Source organism: Channa argus, chromosome 17 (assembly GCF_033026475.1).
Source record: "Channa argus isolate prfri chromosome 17, Channa argus male v1.0, whole genome shotgun sequence".
Taxonomy (NCBI): domain Eukaryota; kingdom Metazoa; phylum Chordata; class Actinopteri; order Anabantiformes; family Channidae; genus Channa; species Channa argus.
The window spans coordinates 4,988,166-5,006,349 of record NC_090213.1 but is presented as its reverse complement, the minus strand read 5'-3'; the positions used below and the strand labels follow the sequence as shown (position 1 = coordinate 5,006,349).

At 40.0% G+C, this 18,184-nt stretch overlaps 2 protein-coding genes across 6 annotated transcripts; both read right to left on the bottom strand.

The window, feature by feature from the left end:
• Positions 1-559: 559 nt before the first annotated feature.
• lats1 (large tumor suppressor kinase 1) lies at positions 560-11,963 on the bottom strand. 5 transcript variants are annotated; one of them, XM_067481120.1, is made up of 8 exons: positions 11,886-11,963; positions 10,530-10,982; positions 9,661-9,766; positions 6,501-7,957; positions 5,043-5,625; positions 4,541-4,723; positions 3,545-3,651; positions 560-3,464 (listed from the first exon to the last, which is right to left on the bottom strand). In XM_067481120.1, the coding sequence occupies exons 2-8, from the start codon at positions 10,863-10,865 to the stop codon at positions 2,958-2,960; spliced, it is 3,279 nt and encodes a 1,092-aa protein (XP_067337221.1). In that variant the 5' UTR covers positions 10,866-10,982; positions 11,886-11,963; the 3' UTR covers positions 560-2,957. The 5 variants fall into 5 exon arrangements, 4 of the variants coding, with proteins under 4 accessions (XP_067337221.1, XP_067337222.1, XP_067337219.1 ...); XM_067481121.1 differs by having other exon boundaries at positions 10,530-10,979; positions 11,886-11,953; XM_067481118.1 differs by having other exon boundaries at positions 11,774-11,950.
• A 419-nt stretch (positions 11,964-12,382) lies between these two features.
• On the bottom strand, positions 12,383-16,092 carry nup43 (nucleoporin 43). Its single transcript, XM_067482972.1, has 8 exons — positions 15,857-16,092; positions 15,627-15,749; positions 15,415-15,492; positions 14,608-14,770; positions 14,344-14,479; positions 14,103-14,254; positions 13,847-13,963; positions 12,383-12,805 (listed from the first exon to the last, which is right to left on the bottom strand). Exons 1-8 carry the CDS (start codon positions 15,974-15,976, stop codon positions 12,576-12,578), a joined length of 1,119 nt encoding a protein of 372 aa, XP_067339073.1. The 5' UTR covers positions 15,977-16,092; the 3' UTR covers positions 12,383-12,575.
• Positions 16,093-18,184: the final 2,092 nt, after the last annotated feature.

Genomic DNA, 18,184 nt, shown 5'->3' with positions numbered 1-18,184 from the left:
CCAAAAAGTTCTCAGTTCCAGATTTCAGTAGTGAGGTTTTGCTTCTATTCTTCCATTTATTCAGTGGTGGAAGTTGAACTCAAATGTTTTCCTTTAGATTCCAGAGTACAAAAATACTCCAAAAGTAATTAAACAGGATGACCTGCTGATGGTAAATGTGGAGCTACTTTTAATGAGCCTTATAAGAACTTATTTTAGGAATTTGTATGACGTTGATCACAAAGAATTTGGGGCACATTGAACAAAACACAGAATGAAAATATTAATTAGCTATATTAAATGCGTTTGTTATTTATGGTGGAGTAAAAGTATATTTGCTTCTGAGTTGTGGTGGAGTAAACAAATAAAATGAAGTATTAATAAAATAAGTACAACAGTACTTAGGTACTTTCCACCACAAGGCTTATGGGATTGTAAACTGAATTTATTTAAATTCTGGGCTGCTGATTAATAGAACAGAGCATTTAAAGACATGCTGGTGAAAATTGGGTGCTGCCATAATCTCCCATCCAGCTGTTTCTACTTAACAATGACACAGTTGGTGTGCACGTAAAACATGTTTTGTTCTTTACATTCTTTATTACCCTCTTCCCTAGACGCAGGACAAAAAATGTACACAAAATAATCTCACAATGAAAACACAAAACCAGTGCAGAATGCCAGTGGTCACTGTTAACAGTCTATAATAACTACATTCAGAGATTTTTTTTCCCCCCTAAACACAAAGGAAAGTACAAAAATCATGATAGGGAGCCGTTTTTTTCCCCTATTAATCTATCAATTCAGGTACAAAAAAACTCAAAAAATTGAGGAAAATTACTTTGAAGTATATCAAACTTCCCCACATCCCTGCAAACAGTGTATTATAGGATGAATTAGTCAGTTGGAAGGCATTTGTGGTCGCTATAGTAACATCATCATAAAATTATATCTATAGTACTGTGATTGGTATTTTCTAAATGTGGCAAAAAAATAAAAAAAGGTGAAAACGCACCTTTTTAGTGCTTTGGTTAACAAATGAGAATAAAGTCGAGCATTAAATCCATTCCTGTCCTGTGAATTAATGTTTGTACTTAACATTTTTACAGAAGGCAGCAGCAGTGGACACTGACAAGGACCTGCCCTAAGGAAGAAAAAGGCTGACAGGGAAAAGAAAATTATTTACATCAACTGTGTACAACTTAATTTATAAATACATTTTAGGTATAAATTAGAAAAATAAAAATCTACTGTAGTCCAATCATGCTACTGCTACTCTTATTTAAAATGCTATTCTGATTATTTACCCTCTTTATATTTGGTGAAAGATTAAAAAAAAATAATAATAAAAAAATATTTAGAGCAACTTATCCCTGCAAAAGCCGCGCAGTGCTGGTCTAAACCCGGTAGAAATTGGGGAGGGTTGCATCAGGAAGGGCATCCAGCGTCAAAACAAACAAACAAAAAAAAAAACTGTGCCCAATCAACATCCGGACAACATGACCCGCTGTGGCCACCCTGAACTCACAGGATAAGCAGAAAGGACAAAGAAATAATAAAAATCCCTGCAAATTTCTCTGAACACTAAATCCATCCATTGCAACAGAAATTAAAATATAAATTAAGACAAATTTGACAAAAACGTAGTTCCAACAAGAATTCCCAAAGTCAAACAGCATCTACATCACCAGTTAGTTTTCTTAAATAAATTAAGGCTTTAAGGGGGGGGGGGGGGGGGGGGGGCACCCTGATAGTTTTCTACTTTCCGTTCCTTTACAGCACACGTCATACAGCGTACCTCTCGCACATTCAAGGAACAGTTCAGAATTTTGGGAAACAAACTTGTCTTATCTTGTCAAAGACAAGATTGATACCACCCTCATGTCTCTAAATATGACACTAAAACCAGCTCCCAGTTAGCTTAGCATAAAAACTGAAAACAAGGGGAGACAGCTAACCTGGTTTTGTCCAAACTAGCTCCAAATCTGCCTACAGCAAGGCCAGTTTCATCCACACAAAAAAGTCGAAAAACAACAGTTGTAGTTTGCCACACTATTGCTTCTTAAATCTTTTTGTAAGGTTGCAATGCGCATCAATCCCAGCAACTTACTGGACTACGAAACTAAATAAACCCTTCCATTTGTGCAAAAGGCTGGGAATACACCAAAAAATAAATAATTTTGTTATAAAACGTGCAGAGATTAATCTGATTCATTTAAATTGCAGTGATTAATATCTAAAAATGTTTTAAACAATAGTTTGTTCAATGTGGGCTTCTACTGGTCAGTTTTGAGGCAGCTGTTTTTATATACAAAGGCTGCAAACCACACAAAAAACCCCAAACACATACAGTAGCATAACTGTACCTCAGTAGTACCTCCAACAGTGTGTTAGGCAGAGAAGAGCAGCTGCTTGATCTCAATGTTGTACTGTACAAAAATTCATAATTTTCATATACAAAATTCATCAGACTCAAACCCTACAAAAGAGTGTTAGATCAGCATTATTTCAGTTGGACCGCTTGTTTACAATATGCCCAGGTCGGTTCTCTCCGAACCTCCATATTATTTGGTCATATAATACAGAGAAAACAAGGACTCCATAATAAACCCTGTACTGTGTACCGTGTAAATTAGCTCAAGCTTTAAAGGTGCTGAAGAGGAGATTCCATCACCACTGGATGGAGCCAGGCTGGTCATTTCCCCACTTCTAAGCTTTGTGCTAAACTAATCAGCTGTGCTTTCTACAGTAGCTCCATAGTTATATGTATAATCATCCTTGATACTTAACTACATTTCCCCCAAAATGTTAAACTACTCTAATAATTCATAGTGTCAAATATGATCCTGTGCTGCAGCTTTGTGACAGCACCTAAAAACATGTTCCTCTGTTTGAGGCAACAACCCCTTTCACACACACACACACAAAACACCCTCAAGAAACTCATTATGTACAAGCGGCAGATCTGGACTCAGGTTCTACACATAGACCAGATCTCGACCCTGTGCTCCCAAGCTACTGGCTGCATTCTGCACTGGTCCCTCCAAGTCTGCCTCGTCTTCGTTATAGCCTTCATACTCGATGGGTTTGGGGCAGCTGTATGGGTGGCCGTTGTCATCAAAGAAGCGGCGGAAGGTAAATTCGTAGAACGCATGTTCAGGGTGTTTGCCGTTTCTGAACCAGCCGTTCAGGGTGTCGTTGTGGTTGCCCTCGCCGTCGCTGCTCCACAGTTTATCTGGGTCCACGGGGTCGAAGTTGGAGGTATCTGTGGAGTGAGCGATGGTGGGGACGTAGGGAGCCACCTGTTGCCTCAGGTCGCTGGAGAAGTCGATGGTTTTGAAGAAGGGATGAGCCTTTATTTCATCAGGTCCGTTCTTCCCCAGGCGGTCCTCAGGGCCACGGCACAGTTTAACTATAAGATCTGACGCCTCGGGGCTCAGCTTGGCTTGTGGGGGAATGTGCAGCGTGCTCTTCCAGTTTATCACCTGGTTTCAACAAAAAGACCACATTAACAAACAACAAATTCTGAAGATGCATAACATTTCCCTGCAGGTGCCTCACATACCTTCAGCTGTGTCTCCAGGGGTGTGGTTGCTAAGAAGGGAGGCTGTCCAACAACCATTTCATACAGGATCACGCCAACACTCCACCAATCACAGAGCTGGGTGTATCCTGGAGAAGATTAAAGACATTTTTACAGCAATCTTCCTGCAACAACATCTCTTGGGAGGCTATGTTGTATTTGTTTCACGTGTCTGTTTTGTTTTGGTGTGCAAGCGTTTATTTCTGTGCACGATGACAGAACAAGGTTGTTAATATCTACAAAATCAATAATATATCAAATGACTCATAAGTGGACAGGTTTATTTTATTTATTCATTTGTCTTTTCGGCTAATCTCGTAAGTTCAGGGTCGTCATTGTCCGCATGTTGAAATCAATCTTAAATCATCTTTTTTTAAAAAATAAAACATCAGAATGAATGAGGTTAACTGGCAACAGATCAGTATCATTGGATTTAAAAACCTCAGAGCAGCTCGGTCTTTCACAAATAAGCCCCAGGTGAGGTTAATCACAAGACTGTGTGGGCAAATAGAACAATGTTACTCAACGTAAAAATGTTAAACATTTAGTGAGTAAATCAATTTGGTGCATTATGAAGGGGATAATACAACAAAGATGATGTTTAAAAAAAAAAAAAAAAAGAGATGATGCAACAAAGTGGTAAACATGCCTGCACCTAAACTTCTTTTTTTTTTTTTTTTTAAATTGTGTTGCTGGCATCAAATTAAAAATGAGCTGATATTTTTCAAAATAAAATTACAGTTCTCAGCTTTTACATTTGCTCTTTTGGAATTTGAAATTCATTGCATTCTATTTGTATTTACATTTACAGGGTCCCAGCTGTTTTGGAAATCATGTTGCAGGAAACAACTGTACTTCACAAGTGCATGTGCCTCTTTGGATTTAAACATTATTAACAAATATTAGAAGAGAAAACGCAAATTCCATGAAACATCATCCTTCCTTTTAAACTGCAACTCCACGGCCCACCCTTAATACCTGTTCGGAGCAGCACTTCAGGGGCTATGTAGTTGGGGGTCCCCACCAGTGAGTGAGCCAAACAGCGTTGGTGCTGCCGGGCCTTCCTCCTCTCCAGAGGCTTTAGACGGTCTGTGCAGCGGCAGTTAGCTGGGTCCTCCCATTCCTTACTGAAGTCCATGCTGTCCTGCCTCACGTGGTCCCCTGCAGACACGCAATATTAATCAGTTGTTAATGCTCGTCTTGCATATTGCATTATTTACAAGTCATCTCTAACGTACAGCTTCTCATTTTGTCTGAGGTTTAACAATATGGATCTTTGAAAGGTATTTTTGTAATCCATTTTTAGCACCGTATGAAGCTCCTAAATAGATTAATTTTGGAAGCTTGATAGCTCAAGATTTGCATCTTTTTTTTCACAAAAGTGATAATAAGAAAAAGTGTCTTTGGAGAATTGACAGTGTTTACTGTACATTACAAGACAAATTTAACATTACAGAAATTAAATAAAAGCGATACTAACCACTCTGGTAATATTTTGAGTCATGTGTCCAGCGGAAACCAGTGCAAAGGCCGAAGTCTGTCAGCTTGATGTGTCCGTCTCTGTCTATGAGGATGTTATCAGGCTTGATGTCCCGGTGGATGAAGCCCATCTTGTGGACGCTCTCCAGTGCACAGGTGAGCTCTGCAATGTAAAACTGAGCCAGCTCTTCTTTAAATATGCCGAGCCGAATGAGAAGACTCATCATGTCCCCTCCAGGGATGTACTCCATGACAAAGTACAAGTTGTCCTTATCCTGGAAAGAGTAGTAGAGACGCACCACCCACTCGTTGTCAGCTTCAGCCAGGATGTCCCTCTCAGCTTTGACGTGAGCCACCTGGTTTCGCAGCAGCACATCTTTCTTACGCAGCGTTTTCATGGCGTACAGTGCTCCTGTATCCTCTTTTCTGGCCAAGCATACCTCACCAAAAGCTCCTATCCCGAGGGTCTTGATTCGTTTAAACATTGACTTCTCCATTTTGGCCCGCTTTAGCCGGATGTAGTTAGACTCTTTCTGACAAAGCATCATTCGCATCTGCTCCTGGGCTTCTGAAGACAGACCCACCTGAGCACAGAACAAAGTTAAAAATCATTTAAAACCTGACATAATTTCAATGGACACAAACACATATTTCCAGCTGGGTGTTAAATGACAAAACAATAGACTGAGGAAAACCAAGGCAATTGAACTAAAATGCAAAAATAGGTACCAAACATTAACATTTTAGTACAAAATGTAGGGATGTCCTGATGCCGACTTTTCCTAGACTAAGTACAGGTAACTACATTTGAGTGCTTGCCAATACCAAGTAGGGACAGAACACTAATCTGTGCTTCTAGTGTGATTTGCTGGACAGTAAAACCCTCAATGCACAGTTAAGCTGATGAGAAACACTGGCAGACACTGTTGCTCTAATAGTAGAGGGGACACCCCTAAAGACTGGACACTTCACACTTAAACATTTTGTCCACCAGTGTTCGTATGTGGTATCGGGTGTGAGTTTAAGAACACCGCGGCAGTATCGGGACATCCCTAGCCAAAACAATGTGCCCAAGTGTAGACATTATCAGTGAGATGGACGTAATAGAGTGACATGCATTTCCTTCAGCCACAGGGGCACACAAGCTTTTATCAGATGTGCATTTAAAATACAAAAAGCACTTAACAACAGCTTACTTGAATAACTGATGTGTGCAGACTATTCTGTGTCACAGGACAGCAGAGATACCTTTAAGTACCTCCTCGCTTTAGTGTCAGCAAGGAGAGGAAGGAAGAAAAAGAACAGCTAAGACAAAATAGCAAAACCATGAAAAGAACATCTACAAAGAGATAAAGTGATGACAGGATAGTTATGGGGAAAAGGTTGGAAAGTGGCAAAATGCCAAGAAGATTCATCTGTCATTGATAAAATCCTTCCCCCAATGTTACTTATTTCTCACCCTTTGCATTTCACTTTCCAGCTGCTTCCTTCTCCGAATTCGCTGCTGATGGTTCTTTAAAATGTTCTCCACATGTTGCTCCATGAAGAACTTAAAGGCCTGAGGGGAATACAGTGCAACTCTTCCGGACTCCCCCCTCCGCTCCTCGTCTTTTTTGTTACGACGAACAGGAACCGGGGATGTTGTGATCTGTTTGTTCTCCTTCTCTGTTGCTGCAGCACTTTTGAGGCTTTCGGTCATCTTATCTCTGGAGCTGTCACCGCTGTTACTCTCTTCCTCAGTGGACTCCTCCCTGCCTGAGGTGGCCTTATTGACCGATGGATCATACGCTGGGGGGCAGGGTGCAGGGGCCTGCTGGAGGAGGTGCTTAGGGTAAGGTGGAGGAGGACCCTGGTAGCTAGGTACCTCTGCTCCTACAGGGATCTGAGGGACAGTGGTTGAGGGTTCTAGGTAAGCAGGTGCAGCTGCAGGTGCCAGAGCCTGCTGCATCCATGGAGGGTGTGTAGGTGCAACAGCAGTGTGCAACTCAGGTTTCTGGACACGCATACTTTTAACTGGCTGCAGAATGGGAGCTTGGGTGATGGCAGTGACTGTAGTGGCAGAGGGTTGGGAGCTGGCTGGGTGGGCCACTCTGCCATTCATTTGGGGTTTGTCAAAGGAGTTGGAGCGGGCTGTCATGTTGTGTTGCCATGATGGGGACAGATCCTGATTGCTATTGCCAGAAGACGACTGTTGCTGATTAGTGGCTAAGGGGGGTTGGGACCAAGACTGAGGAGGACCTATGTTGCACATGTCAAGGTTGTGACTGTTACGGTTGGGAACCATTATGGACTGAGGGATGTTTCCACCGTTGATGTAAGAAGGAGAGGATGCAGGCCCTCCTGTCTGCATCTGCTGGTCAGTGGGACTGTGTCGGCTGCTCTGGTTAACTGGGTACGGAGGAGGGGGCTGTCTGCTGCCCCCAGCCATATAGTCTTGCTGAGGGGAGCCATTCTGTGACCAGCTGGGGGGGAAAGTGAACTTATTTCCCCCAGAGTTTTGCATTATGATGGGCTGGTGGCCCACGGGTACTGGGCTTATCCCACGCTGATTCTGAGGAGCTGCAGCTGGGTATCCATCGGGCCATGCCCCCTGCGGTACTGGAGAGATGCGGGGCCCGTGATAATCCATGTTGCCAGAGTAGCGCTTTGTTGATGGGTTGTTGTCCCAGGACGTTGCAGCTGGCATAACACTGCGGTTTGGAGGAGGTGTGACACTGCGTATCTGAGGTGGCAGTGGAGCGTTGACTCTCTGGCTGGTGGTAGGGTGACCCAGTGGGAAGGCAGGAGGTGGTCCAGGGCTGTCAGAGCGGTATATTATTCCATCCACTATCATAGGACCGTGGCGTGGAGCCAAAGACTCTTTAGACCCTTTCCAGCTTTGCCTCCTTATCACAGGCTGTGCCATATGGGAAGCACCTGCAGACACAAATACAGTAAAACCGAAGTGAAATATTAAGGTTATTTATTACAAGGAAAGCCACAAGTAGAATTTTTGACAAAAAAATTTTATTACCAACTACTATTATAATCATACATTCGTTAAACTAAATATAATGAAAAATACTGTTTGAATTCATAGTTGAGCTACTGTACACATTTATCAATGCTGCAGATTATGTACTGATGTATGTTGCAAGAACTAATGTCCACTGCGACTCAAGGGAGACGGAAAAGAGAGTGTCATTCATTTGACTGGATGATCCTCAAATGTAACACAGCATTTTACAGACATTGGTACAAGGAATTCAAGAAGAGGCAGTTTGTTATTCATTTTCTATGAACATGTCTTCAAAATTAAATGTAACTTTATGGTTTGTGAATTGTGACGGCCGCAAACGTTCACAAAGAGATAGTTAATTGGGGCTGGGTAATGCTTAAAACGTTAGCTGTTTAGCCTGTCAACATATACACCGTAACGATGTGTGTGAGCATGCGTAGCATGTCATAGTTGAGATCTCCCAATTGTCTTTTCACCGCATCAGCATGAGGAAGATGACGATGAGCAAGACAGTAAAGTGTAAAGCAGACAAAGCGTGGGGCGACTGTGGCGCTGGAAGGTAGAGCGGTTGTCCACCAATCTCACAGCTGTTGGTTCCATTCCCACCAGCTCCAGTCGATGTTGATGTGTCCTTGAGCAAGACACTGAACCCCAACTAAGTTGCTCCCGGTGAGTGTTGGCCATCGGTGTATGAGTGTGTGTGATTGTGAGTGTGAATGCGTGAAGAAGAATCAGTATAAAGCACTTTGAGTGCCAATATTTAGAAAAGCGCTATGTAAGTGCAGAACATTTACAAACACGCACACTGGGCAAACCAGGCTTTTTAGAGTCATAGAAGATATAGAAATCACTGCTTGACAATAGCAGTAGAGAATTTATACCACAATGAAGTTTTTTTTTTTGACAAAATCCTTTGTTTTGTTTCTTTCAATAAGAGAAATGCCTTTTTATTACTTGAAGATAATATTCAATATTAGTTGTAGCAATACTGAAAGAAAAATAGAATTAAATATTCTAAAATACATTCATTATTCATCATTGTGGTTTTGCTATGGTATCAAAATTAGTATTGGGAATTGTGGATTTGCAGGTAGTGGTGGTACTCACTACCAACAACCCTAGTGTTACATATTTCAACACACAGAGATAAAAGGAATCACTGTTTGTAGCACTACATCCAACTTCATAATAATATTTCAGAGACACAATCCCAGAGATTAAAAGCTGTGAGGGTAATCTATGTGATGCAATGTGTCATTGTATTCAATTGACTTACTTTTCTTGCCCTGTACTTAATTTTATGTGTTTTTTATAAAGAGAATGAACAGTTGTCAAAACACTCACACAAAGTTATTTCTCATGGTGCAGTGTGCTGACAAACACCATACTGATTACATGTTACAATGAAAGCCCCTCCTAAATGTATTATTACTGACATTATGTATGAGAACCAAAATGCTATGTTCCAGTCAACTTCTTCCATTCAGTGTGGTGACTAATACTCTTTGTCAGCATGTTTTGCCATTTCAAATCAAATCCTGCAAACAGTATCAAAGGTGAATGAACACGCCTGGATAACAGAGAAAAACCAGTAGTAAATCTCAATGGATTGTTTACATACCTTGGGGTTTGAGGCCAGAAGTGTTGGGGTTCACAACAGCGATCTTGTCCCTCATTGAGTCCTGGTAGCTCACCTTAGCCACCCCCACACTACGACCGTTACTTGGCTTAAAGAAAAAGATATTGTCTTGTTTAAGCAATTAATGTAGAATGAGATACATGAGTTTAAAAAATATATATAATTCTGGCAGTTTACTTGCTTTGTACCTTTTTTGTTAGTTGCTTGAGATAAAAGCATCTGCCAAGTGACTCGATGTAAATGTGGCTAATCTATTTTTGTTTTGGAAGTCATGGAAATAGACTAAAGTTGCAAACGATGGTTTAGACTTACTTATGATTGCTCCTCATATTATTATTTCAACAAATGAATTGTGTAGCTATACTGAAAATGTTTCTCAAAATGTTTAAAAATGTTTTATTTTTAATCACAATAGGTGACATTTTCCAATCAAGGTGCTGACACTTTCAAATGCATTGTATTTATTAACATTTTTGTTCAAAATAATTTGATTTTATTCTGATTGGATAAAGAAGGAATTGATTAGCAGCAGCCAGGAATTTGGCTGTTTGCATATTTTAGCAATATGTGTTACAATTTCACTGAATACTTCATACCTGAGTTGCACACACATCAGCTCAAAACAAATGTCAACTGTCAACTGAGAAAGTACTTTGTATTCTTAACTGCACAAGCTCGTCATACCACTTTGCATACTTGTCATTTTCTAAATAATTCTCCCATAAACAAAGTGCACTGTGTGAACATTCTCTATTACAAGTTATGCATAGAATGAAAATCTTTGAAAATTCTTTACAACAACAACAACCACCACCTGCCTTGGTTTCAAAACACAAAAACGCTCATCTCACCTCCTCAAACCCTGGACATGGTGGTTCCACTGAAATGTGCTTGTTCACCTCTTGGCCTGACGGTTTGGGCTCATTGGCAAATGGCAGCAGGGATCTCCTTATTTCCTGTAAGGCTCTATGGTGGGGGTTTTTGCGCCCTTGCTGCCTTGGATCTTCAGAAGGCATTTTTCCAGCACCACCTATCTCCACTTTAGGCGGGTCAGAGGGTTTTGATAAGTTGCGCAGGCTGTTTCTTATTTCCTGCAGCATATGTTGGCTGTTGCCACTGTAATTGCTGGCGGGGAAGGTTTTGGGCCTCATCTGTCTGTATCGTTCGGGTTTCTCCCCTCTCTTCATGTAAGAGCATGTATGATGATGATGATGATGAAGAAGAGGAAGATTATGTCACTCAGTCCAGGGTAGCAGCAAAGCTTAGCAAAGATCACAGATGTTTGACTTCACCTCTGCATGCTGCTGAAATAAATTAACAAAATCAGCCTGTCATCAGCTGTCATGGAGCATATGTTATGCTGCCTAACGGGTTGGGCAAATAAGTATTATTAGACACTAACATATAACCATTAGTTATTTGGAAATTCAGCTCAGATGTAACTTTTGGATAAATAGATTAATAGATAAATAATTAATCCCTGAGTAAATCATGTATCAAGTAGCTTATTCAGTTCAGTCAATAAAAACCAGAGCAAACCAAACACGTGAAGTAATAACTAAGGCTACAGAAGGCAGCAATAACACTTAAACATTACGAATAAAATCAGCACCTATGATAACAAGCTCTTGTGATAAGGAGGTGATTAGCAATACAATATTAACCTGTAGCTTTACTGTTTTACTAGTCAAGTTTAAACAATCTAAAAGTGTACAGGTACTTACGATGAAGACACCTGCCAACTACATAAAGTGTCCCTTAACAAAAAGGACCCTGTCTAATAGCGAGCATCGTTAGCATCTCAGTCTACCAGCGATATTTCAGACCTCAGGCTACTGCGCTAAATAAGAGCTAAAGTTGGCTGCCGCATTCATCTAAATATCCCCACAACTTGGCGACTTCCGAGCTGGAAGCTGTAACCTTAGCTAGTTTACCTAACTTCAGTTAGTATGAAGTCAGGCAGCGCAGCCGTGTCCGCGGCCCTGTGTACCAATGCTTACAGCATCCATTTGCTGCTAACTCAACAACAGTTAGCCAGTTAGCTCGGACACAACTGACGACTGTTAGCTTTAGTTAGCTATGTTTCACTACTTACCAATGTCTGCACCTGTCACTGCTCCTACTACCTCTCTTCCTTTACCAACAAACGATATTTCCTTGATATTTCTTGGTCACAAGGACGCGATTTTTACTTAAAATGTCCTTACTGTGCCGCGCTGCTTGGTTCCTAGTCGTGTTGAATTCCTGGGATGTCTGAATGACATGTAGCTACAACACAGACGAAAAGTAACGCTACGGGCTTCCGGTTATTTGTGTTTCAAAATAAAACAAAACTGCCTGATGTTTCTGTACTTGGTAAATGTACTTCGTCTGTAGTTTTTAAGAACTGTTACAATAGTGGTGAAAAGTAACAAGGTACTTATACCCAAGTACAAATTTGAGGAACTTCTATTTTACATAGAACATTTTTCGCTGCTTCATACTTTGCCTTTGCAATCGATAGCTATGGTTTTTAGAGCTACAATACTTTTCCAAATGTAATTAATTCAGAATTCATTTTAATGATAAGACTGTACTAATGGACACTGAAATCCTAAAGCTATCCAGCAGAGTACAGTAGTATAATTATTGGTTTGTAAACACAACCAAAATGAACAATAAATTAAATAATTGGGAGAACTGTGAGACATTTGTATAAAAGGTATTTAAATTTATTTAGTTCAAATTAGTTTTAAATGACATCCATACAAAAAGTTACTGATAGTTGATACAACAAAAACCATTAGCAATACACAAATAGGACCAACATGTCCTTTTGAACAAACTGTATGACCAAAGGAGAAATCATCTGTTGTGCGGGAAATCAACAGAAAACAGGTCACCCACATCTTCTCCGGCTAAATTGGCATCTGTCTGTTGACAAAAACAGCCTCACCGTCTGTCCCACACACAAGACACTGTCCGAGTACGTCCAAACTGTTAACGGACAATGTCTGACTGGGCAGCATGTGGGTTGTCTCCACACGGCCTTTACTAGAGTCGCCACTGAGCCAGGGACTGATGAGGGATTGGTTCCCTCCAGCTGGGGCCATTGCACTGCGGGATATCATGCTGTTGTTTCTCCCACCTGAATATAAAATAAGAAAACTCATAATAAAATGTTGTTTCATTTGCATATTGATATATATATAAAAAAAAAAAAAAAGTTTTCAAAAAGTGTCCCGAAGGACACCTACTCTGCTAAACTAACTGCATTACCCACTGCCGATTACCAGCATTGGTTATTTTTAGCCAATAGGAAGCTGGAAGATAACAATTCACTTTGCCTTGCTCCATTTCCCCTTGGCTAAAACACAACTGATGCTAGTAATCAGCAGAGGGAAGGCCTGGGATAGTTGGAAACAAGCAGGCAACGGTTCCTTAAGAACATTGAAGAATTCAAGAATTTAAAATGCACAGTTTTCTTTCAGGAGTATACATAAACTTGCTGTTGACAGCCTAAAATATCGACTACAAAGCCAAGTACAAATTAAAAAAAAAACAAGATAAAGTACACAGATAATGTTCACTTATTTTGTAAAAATATATCATACTTTAAACTATCAAATACTCCTGAAATGCAAGCTTTTTGTCCACCATCATCACAAAATAACAGTGTAATTAAGCTAGTTAAGTTACCAGATTAGTTATTATCCAAATATGTCAATAGCATTTTCTTGAAATCTTATTTTTAAAAATGCATACTACTGAGTGTAATTATGGGTGGAGCTGAGACCGTTTTAATCGCAGTACACCTGAGTAGCCTGGGCTTAGAACTGTATAAAGGAGACATGGAAATACTTCTTACTTTGTGTTCTCCGGGCCTGCCTCCTAATATTAATTTTGTTGTAAACCTTTGCATCCTGCTCAATAAATTAATGAAAATGTCACTTTAATTTCTGTTGCAGAAACATTTTAGTGTCCAAATGTGCATTAAATATTATTTTGACGAGAGACAATTTCATTTACTCTTCTTGCTATTTCAAAATAAGAAGGTCCTAACTTCTGCACATGACTGTATTATCCAGCCAGTTGAATTTTTTTTTGACAGCACCACCCTTTCTATACAGCAAAAAAACAAACCAAAAAAGTGCTTGTCTACACAGCAAACAGAAAACAAGTGATATACCTTGTAGGAAAGATGGCATTTCTGAATGTGAGGAAGTCTCCCAGTGCAGCAGAGACCCATCCTCTGAACATGTGAACAAATGGTCTGGGTTGGTTGGGTGAAAGTGAACCTCCCACACTGAGCAGGTAAATCAAAGAAAACACAATACAAATGAAACATCACTGTAACAAGAGAAAAATGAACTTATGAAATCTTTGACATTTTAATTGTGGGTTTAAATTGGACAACTTAAATGATTTCCCCACAAAAATCTTACTTTCAGCAGAGTGTGCTTCCATGAGTGAGAAGGGGGTGTTGCCTTGTCTCACGTCCCAGACACAAAGCATGCCATCTTGGCCTCCTGTGGCCACAATGTGCTGCTGGTTAGGATGTCTGTCCACACAGTGCAGAGGAACTCTATCCCCTGACCTGAGAAAATAACGGTATATGGTATGGTATGTTATAATGGTATATAATAATGGTATAACATTTAATGGTATATTTTTACAAGACCATACAGCGAGAGAATCTGGGATGGTGAGTCGCTCTGTTGTCTGAAATCCCAAAGCTTGAGTTGGCCAATAGAATTCACCGTTAAAATCTCTGTTGTCCTCAGATAAGTCACAGCATGAATTGTGCTGCTGTCCGCATTTTCTAGCAAAGATTTAAAAAATAAGTCAAGTCTCTACAATTCAACTCATTCCACATTAAATTATTTTAATTTATGCCAATAATTGTAATTCTGTGCTGGTCGGGCTACAGCAAGTTAATCTGCATTGTACCTATGACTCGGACCACCCCGTCGTGGTCAGCCCTGAAGACGTTGATCCTGCCATCCTCGCCAACTGTAATGATCTCGGGGCTGCTGCACACAACACCAGTACACGGGGCATTGTCACAAGGGTAACAGTGTGCTCTTTCCCAGTGCTGAGAAACTGATAATGTCTGAAGTCAAGACAGAAAACACGTAAAATAACACGTGTGTATGTATTAATTTCTGTTGCAGAAGTAAAATATTTTACGGACATGCTTTAAATGTATATATGTACTATACACAGTTTTTATGTCACTGTAAATCCACACTTGAATTGAGACATTAAAAATACTACTGCATTTAATCAACCCTGAATCAGACCACTGTGACCTCCCATCACTGTTCTTTCTGTCAGACAAAAAGGACAGTGACAGTTACTGGATTCAAATTATTTTCATGTGGGCCCAGCAGGAAGAAATTGGTTATGTTTTCATATATCGGTTTGTTAAGTTTTGTGTCTCTGTAGCAAGCGGGGACTTCACACCATGTCTCAGACTGGTAAAAACACCAATGCTCAGTCTTACTTGAATCATAACAATAATTTTATACAGTTATGTTTGATGAATGTAACTTTTGTTTGGAGAATTTATGTCCTGAGTGCCATGACCTCTTCTATATAAATGCCAAATATAAGATATTACACAGCTGTACATGCTGTTGGGAATATCTGAAGTCTTTAAGTGTCCAAATTTAAATGCCTGGCTCATCATGGGCTGTGAACAATAACATTATTCACTGGATAAAAGTAAGAACATTGGGTGAGTACCATGTGTACCTGACTGTTTTGTTGGTGACGGAAGAGGGTGACCGCTCCTGTTGAAGATGCTGTGACAATTCTGTCTTGGTCCAGAAACTGTAAAATATTAGAGAGCAATGAAATGAGCAGTAGCACTCTAAAATACAAATTTTTCTCAGGTTGCAAAATGTTTAAAGTAACTTCCCAAAGCACTACATTGGGAAAACTAGGATTTCAGAGACAATACTAACCTGAAGGTCCAGAACATCTCCATCATGTTTGTGTTCGCATAACAGCTGCGGGTCTCCTTCAAGTCCATCTTCCACACCAGACATTCCATTATTCCCAGTGGACCAGAAAGAAATCTTGTTGTCCTGCAATAGACAAAGAAACGGAAATGATAGTAAAATCTGAATTTACTTCAAAATGTAAGAGACTGCCAAAAAACAGCTAAATGCTATTTAACTGTCAACTTGCCAACCTCGTTGTCCCACGAGCCAGTCACAAAAATGTCAGGTTGCTGCAAAGACGAAGGCGATAATGGTCGCCATCTCGTCTTGCTAATTTTCTGGGACACGTATTTAGCATTTATGCTCTCCATCTGCAAAGAACTTTCTTTCAATTTAAATTAAAAAACAAATTCCGACATTAGCTTAGCAGTCGGATGCAAAACTGAAATGTACGCGCCCGGAACGTCATGCGTCACTACGGTGGCCCAGTAAAGGCAAACAACCTACTCATCGTCTTTTAATCGACTTTCGCTTGTGGTTGGCACACAACGAAACAGTGAAAGACCGACACCGCCTGGTATGAAAGGTGCATTGGAGTCCAAACTTCGCCAAATAAATTCACAAATAAAAAGAACAAATATTCTAAATGTTAACAAGTTTCCCTTCAAGAAAACGCTGTGGTAGCATTATGATATAACAGATGTATTTGAAATAGACTTTGCCCTTCAAAAAATGCAACTAAGTAAATACTGTGATGCAATGTATACATTAACTTATAACTTACTAAGAGACTAAGGCCCTTCAGCCTCTGTTGCACCATGCTGTGGATGTTTTATGAGTCCTTGGTAGCCAGCTCCATCCTCCATGTTGTGGTTTGCTGGGGCAGCAATGTGAAGGTGGCAGACATTAACAATAATGAGAGCTGGTTCTGTTCTAGGGGAGAAGCTGGACCATGTGCATGTTGTGGCCAAGAGGAAAATGTTGTCCAAACTCCTCCCAATCCTGGACAACCTCTCCCACAGAGGAGCACTTTCAGCCAGAGACCGATCACAGTCAAGTGCTTCACAGAACAACACAGGAGATCCCTTCTCCCAGTGGCCAATCTCGAATCAGTATATGTGTGGGGGCCTTATATTTATAGTCACTTCAGAAAATATTAACTTTCTGCTCCCTCTTTTGTAAATTCAATTTATAATTGAAACAGCTGAACATTTTCTAACCACTCCACACCCAAAAACCTGTAAGTGGAAACATTCTTTTAGACATTTTAGAAAATTATTTAAAAATCAAAAACACAAATCTATGTGTATAGGTGATGTGTACAAGAAGGGTACCCGGTCTATATACATTTCTATCTCTTGGATTTCTATAGTTTATCCCATTTTTGTCCAATCCTCTCAACCTTTGTCAGACTGAAAGCATCTGTGCTATTACCATCTTTAGGGTTTCATCACTGACTTGGTGAACTAAACTTCCTTAAACATCAGACTAAGTTTGTTTTCTATTGTTAAAGTTTAGAAAAATGCATAAAAACATGTTTTCACGTCATTTAGATAACTATTGTAGGAGCCAACCAGGGTTTCCTCTGTTTTTGTATTGCAAGGATAATTAGATTAAGACGTATACGTATAAGTATACTGATGATGTCATTAATGACATCATATGGCTTTGACGTTTGCCTTTGGAGTTTATCCTTTTAAGTTTGTTTAACCAGTTGTCACGGAAACAATGCATAACAATGGTTTGTTACAAGAGAGTCAATTCAGCTCAGCTATTGAAAGGAACAGACGTGGACTACAAGAGAGACAGTAACTGAAGCAACGGAACTGACTCGAAGGTAGTGGGGAACGTAACAAGGTACAAGTGCTGTAGAGGCACAAGCTTTCTTGTAGAATTAGGCCGCCATCGGCAAATGTTCAGTGTTCTCTCATACAATGATCTCTGGAGTAGATAATTGGACCATCGGATACGAGTAAGATCGCCTCTACAACTGTGATGAGTGATGAAACTCATGTAGAAAAGTAACTCATTGACCCTAATCCTGAATCAGCTAACAAGTGATGAAACTATGTGTATGTTGTTTATTTAAATTCCACGTTAACTTCCAAAAATAAGACATAATACACAATAATTTTCCCATTAATTGGTTATTTGTGGAATTCTGCCTTAGTATAACTTGTTTTTAATCGTTTGTTTGATGATGATTAGTCTTTTTTTTGTTAATGAAAACAACTGACTCATCATGTAGTGCACTGATAATCAAATGGTTTCAGCACATGGCACGGTAAGTGTGGCATCACCAGTTTAATACAAAACCTATTTGTTTGACATTTCTTACAATGAAAAACGCTAAACAAACATGTGAATTATTAATAACAGGGCCTATAAAATATTTCCCCCCCCAAACATTCAAATTTTAGTTTAACACCATTTTTTTTTTTAAACACGCCCCCCTTCGTTGAGCATGTGCCTTCAAGTCAGCAATTTCTACACACGCCTCTTAAGTGCATAACATGTAATGTGGGCTGTGCTGGATTCTAAAGATGTGTACGTTATTACAAAGTGTACAAAGTGCCGCA